General features: G+C 41.2%; 1 protein-coding gene across 1 annotated transcript in view; it reads right to left on the bottom strand.

Annotated features, from left to right (window-relative positions):
- Nucleotides 1–15,048, bottom strand: part of TUB (TUB bipartite transcription factor) — a 237,873-nt gene that overhangs the window by 41,573 nt on the left and 181,252 nt on the right. Inside the window, exons 2-3 of the mRNA XM_077820076.1 lie at nucleotides 6,667–6,718; nucleotides 3,063–3,225 (exon numbers count right to left, since the gene is read on the bottom strand). Coding sequence (XP_077676202.1) covers nucleotides 3,063–3,225; nucleotides 6,667–6,718 — 215 coding nt within the window. The remainder of the gene's footprint in view (nucleotides 1–3,062; nucleotides 3,226–6,666; nucleotides 6,719–15,048) is intronic.

Here is a 15,048-nt window from a genome sequence, read left to right as displayed (position 1 = left end):
GATTGGTGACATATGCAAAATGAGTTATGGTTTCAGTCCATTTCCTGAATGGAGAAGTGTCATCACCCATGTCACTAAGGGTGCTAATGGGGACTCTCACTGGCAATTTTAACACACACCAAGAAATGAATGGGCATAACAAACTGGCCTCTCACCTCCATGTTAAGAGTTTAACCATATCATTTTGTTAATATCTAGGGAAGTCTACTTGGCTGCTAACTATAACTGGTTGTGCACCCATCTTATAGTAGGTTTGTCTAGGCTATATTTCCCAACTTTGCTTATGAGAAGATCATGTGGGACTGAATCAAAAACCTTACTAATGTCGAGATAGATCACATCTACTGCTTCTGTTTACCCACAAAGCTTGTTACCCTGTCATAGAAAGACATTAGGCTGGTGTGACATGATTTGTTCTTGACAAATCCATGTTGACAGTTCCTGATCACCTTATTATCATCTAGGTGTTTACAAACCGACTCTTTGGATTATTTGGTTCATTATCTTTCTGTTAAGATGACTGGTCTATAATTCCCTGGGTTGTCCCTATTCCCCTTTTTATAGATGTGTCCTATATTTGCCCTTTTCCAGTCCTCTGGGATCTCCCGTCCTCCACAAGCTCTCAAAGATAATCACTAATGGCTCAGAGATCTCTTCAACCAGATCCGTAAGTATACCAGGAAGTATTTTGACAGGCCCTGCCAAATTGAAGACATCTAACTTGTCTAAGTAATTCTTAATGTATTCTTTCCCTATTTTAGTTTAAGATTATAGATTAAAATTGGATTAGCAGTAATCATTCTGCAGCTCCCTGCAGAATTCCAACACCAGCTAAGGATTGTCTAAAAAAGGAAACTGATGATAGCACAGCTAGAGCAGGAGAAGATAGTCTACTATTGCTATTCCTGAATAGCTCCTTGTATGAACGCTATTCTGGAATAAAAGTAACTTTACTGTGGGATAAAGATTTGTTTATTCCTGAATAAAGTGTTGACAGGGGGAGCTATTCTGGAATATCCATAGCTGACTAGATTATTCCACTATAGCTGTGCTGTCAATTTCCCAGTGTAGACAAGCTCCAATATGATGGGAACAAGGAATCATGTTACCCTGTTCCTGACCTCTCATTATACATACACCCCATAATCTAATCATCCAACCTCCCACCAGAGGCAGGCTTAATTTTACTCATCAAATTAAACAAGCATTCCTGTGTTACACCTTCCTATTGAAGTTTACAGACAGGAATTTTACAAGGAAAAAAAATATGTGGGGTGGTACATGTGCAGTGCCTGCTACATAGGAATGAATCTCACGGACTCGCTCATATATGCAGTACAGTTTATGCAGTAGGACACCAGTTCCCACAAAGAGTCATTTTAAAGCACACCCATAACAGAAACAAGTGAATGGGAAAGAGCAGAACAGTTCTTTAGATACAGCCCAGCTGTCTCATGCATCCAACACTCCCAGATACCAACATTTTCATTGGAGATGAATACTGTCGTTGAAAATGGCCACTGAAACCCAAATATGCCCCACACAGCAGATGAATCTTGACACTACCAACCATACTCCTGAAGAAAAATACAACAAAAAAAGGACACTTCTGTAGTTCTCACAATGTTTTCAAGAATAATGCTCCTGAGAGAGGATTTTACAATGCAACAAACCACTTTATTGGGTAATGAAATGCTGTTAAATTGAGGCTTCTGATAAATGCGCCAACAGTTGATTACCTGGAGAGCTATCCCCAGAAGTTTACAAACCAAAGGCTGAATGTGAGAAAATATAGCTACATATTACTAATGCATTTTCAGTACTAGGCTATTCTGCCCATCTTATTTACTTGTACTATGTCAGATGTAAAAAGAACCTAATTTAATGGTTTACATGACATTGTAAAATAGAGTGTCTTGTTTCTTTATCAGGGTTTGAAAGTCTGTGCTGTCCACTGACATCCTTTGGTGGCAGGGTTGGAGAGAGAATTTAAAATAAAGTAATTTGAGGCCTAGACGTAACTGTTCCAGGGAACGACCTGAGTGGAAAAAGATTGATGTGATGTGATATGAAGGGCCAAATTCTGCCTTAACACACACCCCAGGCAACCTCTACTGATGTCAGAATGGTTGCCCAGGGTGCAAGCACTTGCAGGATTCAGCGTAGTATAAATAAGGATTTCACTACTGTTTGTGAGATGTCTGGTTTCTCCGGTCTGTAGCAGACTTGAAATCCTTGTTATTTAAGTTTACATTAAAGGGTGGCTTAGAAGGCAATTGCTGCTGTGTATCATAAAATAACATTTCATAGGACAGGGTTTTGCACCTGTGTTTAGCTGTTACAATGAGAAAGAAGTAAAAGGAAATTTTCTATCTCCTGTAGCTAGCTACCAAAGAAAACATTTTCATAAAATTCTGTACAAAATCAACTTCCTAGACAGCATGGGAAAAAAATAGTCTTTTTATATGTTTTTCTCTGATTATGAGAGAAAATAATGTGTTTTTTCCCCTTCATCTGAAATCAGATCTGTTACTTAAACAGCTTTCAGAAGCATGGTTAAAAGAGGTTTATTATTCAAAAACCCTTATTCATAGTTGATGCATTCTGGAACTTCTATGAATAAATTCCACAGAAAAGAAAAAAAAATTCACTCACAATTTGTGAGTAATGTGGAGACTCAAACCTGGATTTCACGTAGCCCCTCCCAGTATTATGGTACATTACCATATTTTATCTTTGTTCAAAACATTCAACAACATCCTTTCACATATTGAAATCAGATTTAAAGGGAGAGTGTAAAGTATGGAGAGCAGGAACCCAAGCCAGGATGACATCTTACTGAAAGTTTCCACTGTCGAAAAAGTTCATTTTAAAGTTATGGGGGTGGTTATTCTGGGATTCTGCATAGTTATTATCATTCTCATCCCCAAACACAGCTGAGCTAAGCTTTCAGGGCATTCATTTAAAAGATTATATTCTTGTTCCCACGCTGACTTCATTTTTCAACAAAATAACAGGACTTCTAGCAGTAAACATGCACGCTATAGATCACGTCAATATACCATGAAAAATGGTGCTGCTGTTGCTGTTAAGATACGATTCAACCAATGGCGCTTGTTCCTCTGAATGTTTCATTCTGCGCGTTCTTGTGCGGCTGTCTACATTGGACTGAACCATCAGTGGCTCCTGGCGTTTTTTTTTCTGCTTCTGTTCTAGCAGTGCTCGCTGGGGGAAATACAAAGAAAAGTACTTTACTGTTAGAATAAATGTCACTTTTCTCGGGGAGTCTGTGTGCACATAGCTTCTGTTCTGCGAATGCTGCTTAACTGAATGTTATTTGACTTCATACTGTAGAACTCCCAGTAAATCACAACAGATATCCTTACAACTCCTGCAATAGCAGGCCACCTTGTATGCTATTTTCAAGTGGCAAGAGTGGAGTCTAATAGGACGTTGGGATGCCAAGCCATAGAAAACCCTTCTAAAAACTCTATTGAAAGTACCAAACAGGTCAAATAGATGTTTCTGAGCAGTCTACTGGCTGTCAGAGCTAGATAAAAAAAATCTTTTGGGAAGCCAACAACGTGGGAGCACTGTGAATTAATATGATAACCAAGAGCACGAGGCATGAAAACACTGATTTATGTTTATGTAAATCAAGAAAAGAATCTGTAAACTACAGTCAAGTGACAAGACTGGGCACAAGCCCAGTGTAACAATGATACATGCTGAATTTTAATTACACACCCTATTTTCAATTTCAATTCTCATTTACACCAGGTGAAAAGCAAGTATTAACTGCTAGAAGGCAGAGGCTTGTCTTTACGATTGCATAAGTTTCTCCCTCCAGATGTTTCTAAGTTTAGAATGTGATGGAAGCTATGATAAATTGGGGGGGAGGGGGGAGAAAGCTCCCTTTTGCAGACACCCAGTCAGTAGCTATAGCAGCTGTACCCTAATTGCCTTAACTGTAAAGGGTTAAGAGACGCTTAACCTGAGTTGGCACCTGACCAGGGAACCAATAGGGAGGCTGTATCTTTTCAAATGGGAAAAATTGCTGGGTGTGGGTTTTTTTTCTTTGTCTCTTGGGCTGGAGAGAGGAGAAGGCAGCAACAAGCTGTAAGCTTTAAGCCAGGTATGGGAAATCATCAGCATCATACCTAGAAACTCCTCATTTGGAAGCCAAGATATGTAAGTAGCACAGGAAAAGTTAAGACAGATGCGATTAGGAACCTTTTTGGTTTGTGGAGTCCTCTGTGCTAAACCCAGGTGCTTTTGTTTTGCTTGTAACCTTTAAGCTGAACCCCAAAAAAGTTATTTTTGGGTTTAATCCCTAAAGCCTGAGTTTTCAGATGTGTTTCTCTTTTTTTTAAATAAAATTTACCCTTTTTTAAAGAATCCTTTGATTCCAAAGTCCTTAGACAAGGGGTTGGTCTGTGCTCACATTGCTAAGGCAACTGGTTGGTATTTTATTCTCAAGCCTCCCCAGGAAAGGGGGTGAAGAGGCTTGAAGAGATATTTTGGGGGGACAGGGATTCCAAGTGACCCTTCCCTGAATATTTGTGAAAATCCAAGACAGAAGACTGTGCCTTGGAAGAGTTTTAACCTAAGCTGGCAGAAGATAAGCTTAGGGGGTCTTTCATGCGGGTCCCCACATCTGTACCCAGAGTTCAGACTTGGCGGGGTATACCCTGACAGAAGCCAATGTATATTTATGAGATGTCATTCTATCACAGCCACTTTGAACATCCACAAGAAACTAGAGGGGTTAAGGTGGTTTAATTTTAATAACCTAGTGTCTTATTTGTCCCCTTTCTCTGTACTATGCTGTTTTTACATGGGTTGTCTTTTGACTTCTCTCCATGTAGAGAGAAAAAGAAAATACAATGCTGTTATAAATAGCAAAAGGGCTGGATTAAAGTAGAGGAATATCCAGAGAGGATCAGTTTCTGCCAGCCTTCCCTCATGTTGAGTACTACTTTACTCCATGAATGATGTGCTGCTACTCAACATGAATTAGAAGTCAGAATCTGATTCAGACGCAACATGAGAGACAAGGTGGGTGAGGTAATATCTTTTATTGGACCAACTTCTGTTGGAGAAAGAGACAAGCTTTCAAGCTACACAGAGCTCTTCTTCCAGTCTGGGAAACGTACTCAGAGTATCACACCTAAATACAAGGTAGAACGGATTGTTTAGCATAAGCAGTTAACACATATTCTAAAGAACTATTCGAGGTGAAGTGGCCTATTAATACCTCTGGAGTTATAGGAAAAAGAGTGGGGTTAGTGGGTTACTGACTATTGTAATAAACCATAAATCCAGTGTCTTTATTAAGACCAGGATTTTTAGTGCCTAGCAAAGATATGAATTTAAGTTCCCAGAGGTGTTAACAGGCCACTTCACCTTCAATCGTCCCTTAGAATATGTGTTAACTACTTATGCTAAACAATCTGATCCACCTTATATTTAGCTGTGACACTGAGTACCTTTCCCAAGCCTGAAGAAAAGCTCTGTGTAGCTCGAAAGCTTGTCTCTTTCTCCAACAGATGTTGGTCCAATAAAAGATATTACCTCACCCGTCTTGTCTCTCTAATATCCTGGGAACAGCATGGCTATAACAACACTGCAATCAGAGGCAAGATGGCATAGATATAAAGTATTTGATATTGAAAATGGGGCACAGACTGCAAGACCCTAACCCTAATCTGATGGGTGTGGAGTGGACATTACAATGGAAACAAAGGTAACAGAAGATCAAGTTTGATACATAAAAGCATGTTGAAAGAGAGCCAGAGGTTCTTCGAAAGGAGGCCAAGCAGAAATGAAAGACAAGGGGTGAAACCCTAACTCCACTAAAGTCAATGGTAAAATTCCCTTTGACCTTAATGGTTACGGCTACACTGCAATTAAAACCCCACAGCTGGCCTGAGCCTCGGGCTCCCAGGGCTCAGGAGCTGTTTAATTGTAGTGTAGACGTTTGGGCTTGGGCTGGAACCCGGGCTTTAGGACCCTGCAAGGTGGGAGGGTCCAAGAGCTCGAGTTGCAGCCTGAGCCTGAATGTCTACACTGCAAATAAACAGCCCTGCAGCCTGAGCCCCATGAGTCTGAGTCAACTGGCACAGACCAGTCGCAGGTGTCTAATTGCAGTGTAAACATACCCAGTGGGGACAAGATTTCACTCAAGGTCTTCAGAATGAATGTTCATGTAGGCCATTTAAGAATGTGGTAGAAAGACAGACAACACAGCAATAAGGAAGAACAATTCTGAGAACTGTGTGTTAATTCTCAGCTGGTTAACACTCTTACTAGTATCCTTGTGCTTTTCTTTTTTGTTTTTTCATGGTCTGTGAAAGGAATAATGCATTCTAGGTCATCATAATGCAACTCTAAGTCAACAAAAATGAAAACCACTCAAATCACAATAATAAGAAAAAGACAACACTAATAGTAATCTTCACAGTCCTTTCCTTTCCAACACTTAAGCATGTATAGCACACTCCAAAGGCCGGGGAACTAATATTTCAAGATGTAATTTTCTGGTAGGATACCTCGATCAGCTATGTGTATCAATGCAAGGAGGTCTCCATATTCCACAGTAATCCAGTTAAGCAAGCCCTAACCTGTCAAAAGGAAATAGGCCGAAAGCAAACTCCAAGATCTCACCTGTCTGTCAAGCTTCTGTTGACGCAAATTGCTGCCTTCATCATCTAAAACACTGCAAAGACAAAGAGAATTCATTAGAAAGTATTTGTCAGTCAAACAGAACACCAAGTTGCAATTACTGGAGCCATATTTTGCAGGACTTCTTCAGGCAAAACTCCCAGATCAGTCCATGGAAGTTTTGCCTAATTAAACCTGCACAAGCTGTCTCAAGAGAATTAAAAGCAACCCGGGAAATATAAATAAAGTTCTGTGTATAATGTCTACATGCTACAAAGTTTAGATTCAGCCAGATCATAAAGGAACACAAATCCAGAGTGTTTCACAGGAGCCTTATGCCTGCAGTACAAACAAAAATTGGAAAGAGTCCAGCAGAGGGCAACAGAAATGATTAGGGGGCTGGAGCACATGACTTATGAGGAGAGGCTGAGGGAACTAGGATTATTTAGTCTGCGGAAGAGAAGAATGAGGGGGATTTGATAGCTGCTTTCAAGTACCTGAAAGGGGGTTCCAAAGAGGATGAATCTAAACTGTTCTCAGTGGTACCAGATGACAGAACGAGGAGTAATGGTCTCAAGTTGCGGTGGAGGAGGTTTAGGTTGGATATTAGGAAAAACCTTTTCACTAGGAGGGTGGTGAAGCACTGGAATGGGTTACATAGAGAGGTGGTGGAGAGGTTTTTAAGGTCAGGCTTGACAAAGCCCTAGCTGGGATGATTTAGTTGGGGATTGGTCCTGCTTTGAGCAGGGGATTGGACTAGATGACGTCCTGAGTTCCCTTCCAACCCTGATATTCTGTGAAACGCTTTGTTCTCCATTACCTTATAATAAAGATACTAGCATGTACAGCCGTGGGATAAGAGCGTAAATTTCTATATAAAGCACATAAAATGGTAACGAGTTTTAGGAGCAGTTTAGCAAATCATCAGTATTTTAAATTGGCTTGAGAAAATGAATGGTTCTTTAGGTTGAGAACCAGAATGGTTTCTTTCCTGAAAATCTGAAGAATTATACTTACAAGGGATTCTGATCTACTGTCTGCACTCAAAAAGTCAGAGATCTGCAATCCAAACAGTATTGTGTACTACCAATTACCCTAATTTTCTCTTTGCTTCTAGGTGATTGTTCATTGTTGCTGGTTGAGGGATTGGTCATGCCAGATTCAGTCATTTTCATTAATTAGATGTTGGATGGAAATAAAGGACAAACCTTCTTTGCATTACATTTGATAAAACTATTAAATCCACCTTATTTTGGAGGGAACAAGTTCTACATGCTATAACAATATCATGACTAAAAATTTAAAGTAGATAAATAAATTTATAGATTTAATTAAACAGAGGAATATAGACTACCAAAAGATACAACTATAACATGCTTTAAAATTGACTATATTAATTTGATTTCCACTTATAACACCACAAAAGTGTGCTTCCCATACTGTAGGCACCCTTGACAATTAATTACAAGTGAGTCAAAACTGCCCTTTGCGTATTTTAAAATTGGAAAGTGACATAATATTAGTTCAGCGCACTCTGCATTTCTTAACTAGGTTGCAGGCAGCATGGTATAGAGTTGAGTGGCAGACTTGAATATAGGAACAACCTCTGGGCTCTCATCCTCCAGAGAACAAAGAAATAAAAGACGTGTGATGAAGCATGTAGCGTAACATCAGCCTTTTAAAAGATCTGCAGCAGGCATCGTTACATATATCTTATAAAAAGCTGATGTTACAAGATGCACAGTGAGGCGCGTTTCATATCGAGTACTGGAATTGTGCCTTAGAAGAATTACAGATATAAAAGTTTGTGGTCTTTTAGGGAGATAATGCTAGCTGTGTTATATTTAGGATACCACCTGCCAACAACCCATGCAGCATTCCAGGCAATGAAGAGACAAATAGCTAGAATTTCAAAGCTTGTACCCACATTAGAGGCATAAAAAATGGCCTCTGAAAAGTCTCTACTCATCTATGCATCCAGCTGTGCTACCGGTAAGATTTCCTCTGAGTATCTACATCTAAAAAGTCAAAGGCAAGACAGGGGCACTGGTCTGGCCCTGAGACATCTAAGTGAACTTTACACTTGCATATTTTGAGTGGGCGTCAGCTGGGGCCAGCTGATCTGAGATATATCTGGGCAGATTCAGTCACGACTGCTGTTAAAACAATCCTGTTTGAAACTTTTACTCATAGGCACTGACTCTGAGGGTACTCAAGGGCTAGAGCACCCATGGAAAAAAATTAGTGGGTGCTTAGCACCCACTGGCAGCCAAGCTTCCCTCTCTCCCCCTCAGTGCCTCCCATCCGTCAGTGGCCCCACTCATCAGTTCCTCCCTCTCCCTCCCAGTGCCTCCCACCCGCTGTGATCAGTTGTTCTGTGGCATGCAGGAGGTGCTGGAGGGAGGAGGCAGAACTGGGTGGGAAGGGGGGGCAGGGATGGGATGAGGCAGGGGGCTTAGAAGAAGGGGCGGAGTTGGACAGGCAGTTGGGGGAAGGGGTTGTGTGGGGGCAGGGCCTGCGGCGGAGTGGGGGGCTTGAGCAACCTGGGGCCCAGAGGCAGCTGGCACCTGTGCTTTTACTGCCTCATTCCACAAAAGACAACATCCTGAGGGACAGTGAGAGTCGTGGGTGCAAGTAAAAAGAAATTTGTTTTTGTCACTTTAGTGAAAATTGTACTAGACCCATAAGGAAACGTGTCTAACTCTGAGAAAACATGGCAAAACATGGCACCATACAGATAAATCATTTTGTGAATCTGTGAGACTGAGCAAGTGTTTCAGACATACCAGTTTGATAAATTACACTGCTGGCATGAGAGAGGCTAAAAGAGGTGGGCATGTCAAACACGTCATAGTTATGTGCCATCTGTTTGTCAAATTCTAAAATAGCCTTAGGATCCCTGGCAAGAGGACTCTTCCTAATCACCAAACACCCTACAGTTATTAGTTACTTAGCTATGCCAACTATTTATATCAGTTTCTTATTCTTCATTAAACACTGACAGCACAACCAGCGTGGGACAAGATACAGAAGACAACTTTGAGTGAGATACTGTGCAGTGCCCTGGGGGTGAAAAGGGAAAGGTGGCATTAAGCCACATATGACCTCTCAATTCATGGTAACTGCCCAGAATCCCAACACCACAAAGTACTATAGCACAACACCCTCCTAGTCTTCTGGTATGCCCCTACCATGCACCCTCAGCCTCTTCCAGGGCTTGCACTTGAGAGCCTACAGCTGTCCCATACAACTCATTTGTTGGGTAGAATTCGCCCCTGGCTGGCCGCAGGGCTTTTACAGCCCCTGTACATTGCACAGGACTGTACAGTGGCCATAGCAGGGGTGAAAATCTCACCCATATCCCTGTCCCAGGGAGCTTATGGTCTTGATGCTGTTCTCAAAAGAACCAAGCAATATATTTATTTTCCAAAAGACACAGTGCACCAACAGCAAAGTTTGCTCGAGTTTTTCAACAAAGTACCTACAACAAATAATAATTTGTACTTAGCATCTTTCTTTTGAGAAACTCAAAGCACATTATGAAAGGTATATAAATAGTATCCTCATGTTATATAAATTGTCTGCATTCTCCTGAATATTTATTTTTCCTATAATACATGTAACGTGTCTCCAAAATATATTTTTGGCCAAATGATTTTAGTGAAACGTGAGTATCAATCAATCCTAGTGCATTAACTAAAAATCCCCTCTTGAGATTTAAACTGAGTGCTTAAAAACTTAGATGACAATCCAGAGTTTTAGAACTGCACAGGCAAAAATGCACCTGGAGAGGCCCAGAGAGGGTACGTGGCTTTCAAAGTCAAGTCATTTGCAGATTTGGAAACAGAACTCTGTTTTCATGTCATCGCCTGCATTATACATTAGACCATTCTGCCTCTCTCAGATTATACAGCAAATGAGCTATAGACTTCATCATATACATTCCCATATAAACAGATTAATTATTGCAAGTCATTATATTCCAGTAATATCCTGGTTTGTCTGTGATGCTAAGTATTGCACCATAGATACAGTCGCTGAACACCCAGGATCTAACTTCAGATTTTCTATAGTGCACTTCATCATAATATCGAAACAGGGCCTAGTGGTCAAAACAGAGGAGTAGATGGCTGACCTCCTCAATTCCATTTTCAGCTTTAGCTATGATTCATTGGACTAAACAGGCTAACTCCAGGCTTTGTGTAAACAAGAGCAACTCCTACAGAAGTCTGGGCCAAAACCACAGTGTTATAAATGGTGATTTAATTACACAGTATGTAGGGACTGGTCAGAAAATGGATGTAATTTTCACTGATTTAGTGTGCAATGGATTCAAAGTGACTGCCTTACGTGCTAAATGGGGCCCGAAGTAATGAATCTCCAGCCAGGTATTGAGACTATTGTGCTTTTTAAGACACCTATCCATATCTTCTTCCTGTTGAATGACATTTTTAGAATCTCTAAGTATATGCAGCCACAACAGGGACTGAGAGCTGCTTGCCAACAACTTACAAAGCTCTTTTGCTTCTTCCATAGACCCTTCTCTGTGGCCTGATGGCTATTTTATAAATCTCTGGGCTGTTTTCCACATTTCTTGTATAAATAAGTGTAAACTACAAGCCTTGTCCCTCGGGTTGTTTAAGCTTCAAACTGTCTGATTTAAACTAGTTGTCTTCTGTGAAATTGAGTCCTGTTGGAATGTGAACATGCCAGCCTCCTCTTGGCCCCTTAGTTCACTCTCTGTGGACTGGAATACGTCCTTCCCATCCTCCTTCAAAGGGGCAATGTGAGGCTTAATGTTTACAAAGCATTTTGGAGCTCCAAAAATATGCAGGCATTAGAAAAATATTATCATTAGCGTCCCAAGAATTCCTACAGCTCATTTTCAAACAATCCTCTATACTACAGGACATCACTTAGGCCAGGGGTGGGCAAACTTTTTTGCCTGAAGGCCACATCTGGGTATGGAAATTGTACGGCGGGCCATGAAGGATCATGAAAATGGGGGTTGGGGTGCGAGAGGGGGTGAGGGCTCTGGGGTGGGGCTGGGGATGAGGGTTTGAGATGCAGGACAGTGCTCTGGGCTGGGACCAAGGGGTTCAGAGGGCATGGGAGGGGGTCAGGGGTGCAGTATCTGGGTGGTGCTTATCTCAAGCAGCTCCCAGAAGCAGCGGCATGTCCCCCTTCTGGCTCCTACGCAGAGGCGTGGCCAGGCAGCTCTGCATGCTCCCCCTCCAGAGGCGCCGCCCCCTGCAGCTCCCATTGGCCATGGTTCCCAGCCAATGGGAGCTGCTGGAGCAGCACTTGGGGGCGGGGGCAGAACGTGGAGCCCCTTGGCTGTCCCTACGCATAAGAGATGGAGGGAGGAACATGTCGCTGCTTCCGGGAGCTGCGCAGAGCCATGGTACACACAGAGCGGGGCAAGGCCCTGACCCCACTCCCTGGCTGGAGCACCGGAGCAGGGCAAGCTCCAGACCCTGCTTCCTGACGGGAGCTCAAGGGCCAAATTAAAATGTCTGAAGGGCCAGATGCGGCCCCCGGGCCGTAATTTGCTCACCCCGACTTAGACCTTGCCTGGGCTAGGATTTAAAAGTGTGATGTTAGAATGCATTAGCCAACAAGTTCTAATTAACAAGGGGACACTAGACTTTTCAAACAAGGCAGTGAATATGTTAAAACGTGCTAAGATGGTCAAATTAATGCCTATATTTTATCTCAACCAGTTTAGCATGTATGAAAGGCAGCGTACCTTATCTGCACTAGACTGTTCAGATGTGTTAGAACATGTTAGCCAACACATTCTATATCACACCTTCAAATCCTTCCTAGTCTAGACACAGGGGTTTTATTCTTGAGTAAGTACAGAATACCAACAACAGTGCCTGTGGGTGCATTCTGCCCTTACTTAATGTCTGTGTATCTCCCAATGAAGTCAATGACGAAAATGAGGGTAGAATTTAGCCTTCAGTGTTTTACTGTTATATTAGTAGGTCACCCTCAGCTGGAAATATAGTGTTCCATTATTATTTTCTAAGGGACAGCATTTACCCCTGGAGCAAATGGCTAATGACCGCTATTTCACATTCCCAAACTCCCCACAGGAGAAATTATAATGAGGCTCAATGACCCACCAGATATGTCATTGAAAGGACATTTGGCATCTTAAAAATAGGTTTCTGGTGCCTGGAGAACTCAGGTGGCACCTCCCTGTGCTGCCCTAAAATGCCTGCATGAAAATCCTGGGATGTGGCCTGTTACCAGCACTGAAGTGACCCTTTGACAGACGTAGATGAAAACCCAGTATAAAGAGTTAGCAGACAACACTTAGCATCCCTGGCAAACAGCTGTCCCAGTCCTTAGTATCAAACTACAGAGGATTCTTTTCAACACCATTTAATGGGGGACAAGAAAGTTCAGAAGCAGCAGTGGCATTTTCTTCCTTCCCAACCTACGGGAGAACCACAGTCCAGCAGCAGCATCCTCTGCATTTCCCAGTTCCCTCTGCAGACGGAGGAAATACAACCGGTTCATAGTCTCCCTCCCTGCTTTGCATGCAGAGGACCCAGTGACTTAGGGCAAGTCTATGCTACAGAATAAAGTTAGGTCAACGTAAACTGCCTTACATTGACCTAACTTTGTAGTGTAGACCAGGCCTAAGACTGTAGCTAAACGTAGTTGTGAATGAACAAGTGGACACAGTTTCACTGATCAGTGGTCACAGTGATGGAGAGGGTCTGTGACTAAAGCACAGTACAATGGCAAAACTGATGGGTGTATTGTGGTGGGGCTGCTTTCAGCTGCGTACAGAGTGAGGTTACTAGATTAAATCTGGCTGTACCTTTGACATGCAAATCAGAAAATCCTCATCAACACAAAGGTAGTCAGATTTAGTAAGTATTAATTAGGTACAAATTATTACAATAATTACATATATTAAACAGCTGAGAATTTTAAGGCAAATTAGAATGAAGATATGACAACCAACTCTTTTAGTGTTGATTAAACACCATATATTGGTAGCTGTTTTTGCCAAACCCTAAAGGCAATGATATGTTGTGTAAAGTATTGAAAGATTTATTGCAGTTTTGCTGCAATACACTTCTAATTTAAATAAAGTTAAAGATTTAGAATTTATGTAGGTCAACTATTAGATAATTTTCCATACAGGAGCCATCCTGTACTCCTAGTTCAGGTAAACTCCCCTTTCAGATCAGCAGGTATATGCCTTGTATAGGAGTCAAGATCAGGCCAATTAAGTCTATACTTTAGAGATTTACACTAAAGACCTGATCCAAAGCCCACTGAAGCCAATGAGAGTCTATTAATTGATTTAATTGGGCACTGTATCAAGTCCTAAATTTAAAATGGATGACCTTCTCTTTTAAATGAGTAATTTCATTTTAATATTGTCCTCCTCATTCACTGTGGTTGATTTAATATGTTTCACTACAGTCTTTTGGCCAGACTACTATGTCTGGTATCACTTCTTCAGCAATGCATGAAACATGCATGATAGAAATACCTCAGTGCAACATAGATAAAATTTATCACATTTTTTAAGTTCCGTATGATAACGAAGGTAAACAAAAAAAATCAGTGATAATAATTTTAATATTTTAGAGTCTTGTTTATAGGCAATATTTCAACATCTGAAAATGCCCCAAATGAGATATGTGAGAAGCCAGTGAGAGCCAGATTTTAGCTAATACACAATGGAAGCGTTAAGATAGACTACAAAAAAGTCCCCCAACTTGGGAGCATACAGGCAGGAGGTTCAGTAAAGAAACCTCATTACATTTAATTTTACACAGATGGATTTAAATTTCATATAAAATTGGAATGTCTTGATTCAAGTAACGCATTTTACAGTAGTTAATTTTCAACTTCTGCTCACAAAATGTCTCTTTAAAAGTGCAAATTGTTCACATTCCAGTAAGTCCCTGTAAGAAAAAACAAAAAATGAAATATTTATTCTATTAGAAAGTGCAAAATGAACATATTCACTAATTATTTTTAAAGTGAAGGTATCTTTGAAAAAAGGAAGCAAGTATTGAAAATGTGTTGGCGCTTTTTTCTCCTTTCTGGCTTTGCTTCTGCACCACTCACTAAAGGGAGTATTTTCAATGAAACAGGTTTACAGGCACTAGACATATAACTTGTCTGTGCAGCCCAGCTGTCAAGAAACATACAAATTGCAATGAAAAATGCTCCAGACAAGCAAATACACTAAACATTTGATCCTTCACACACTGATTCAAAGTGTCTACCTTGGATTTTCCTTTTTCCATTATTACGGTTAATTATTTGCATTGCAGTACCACCTAGATGTGCCAACAAAATCAGAGCCCCGTTGTTCTAGGCTCAGTACATGCACATCATAAGAGG

The sequence above is a fragment of the Eretmochelys imbricata genome, chromosome 6 (genome assembly GCF_965152235.1).
Source record: "Eretmochelys imbricata isolate rEreImb1 chromosome 6, rEreImb1.hap1, whole genome shotgun sequence".
NCBI lineage: Eukaryota > Metazoa > Chordata > Testudines > Cheloniidae > Eretmochelys > Eretmochelys imbricata.
This window is presented reverse-complemented; position numbering and strand designations above follow the sequence as displayed.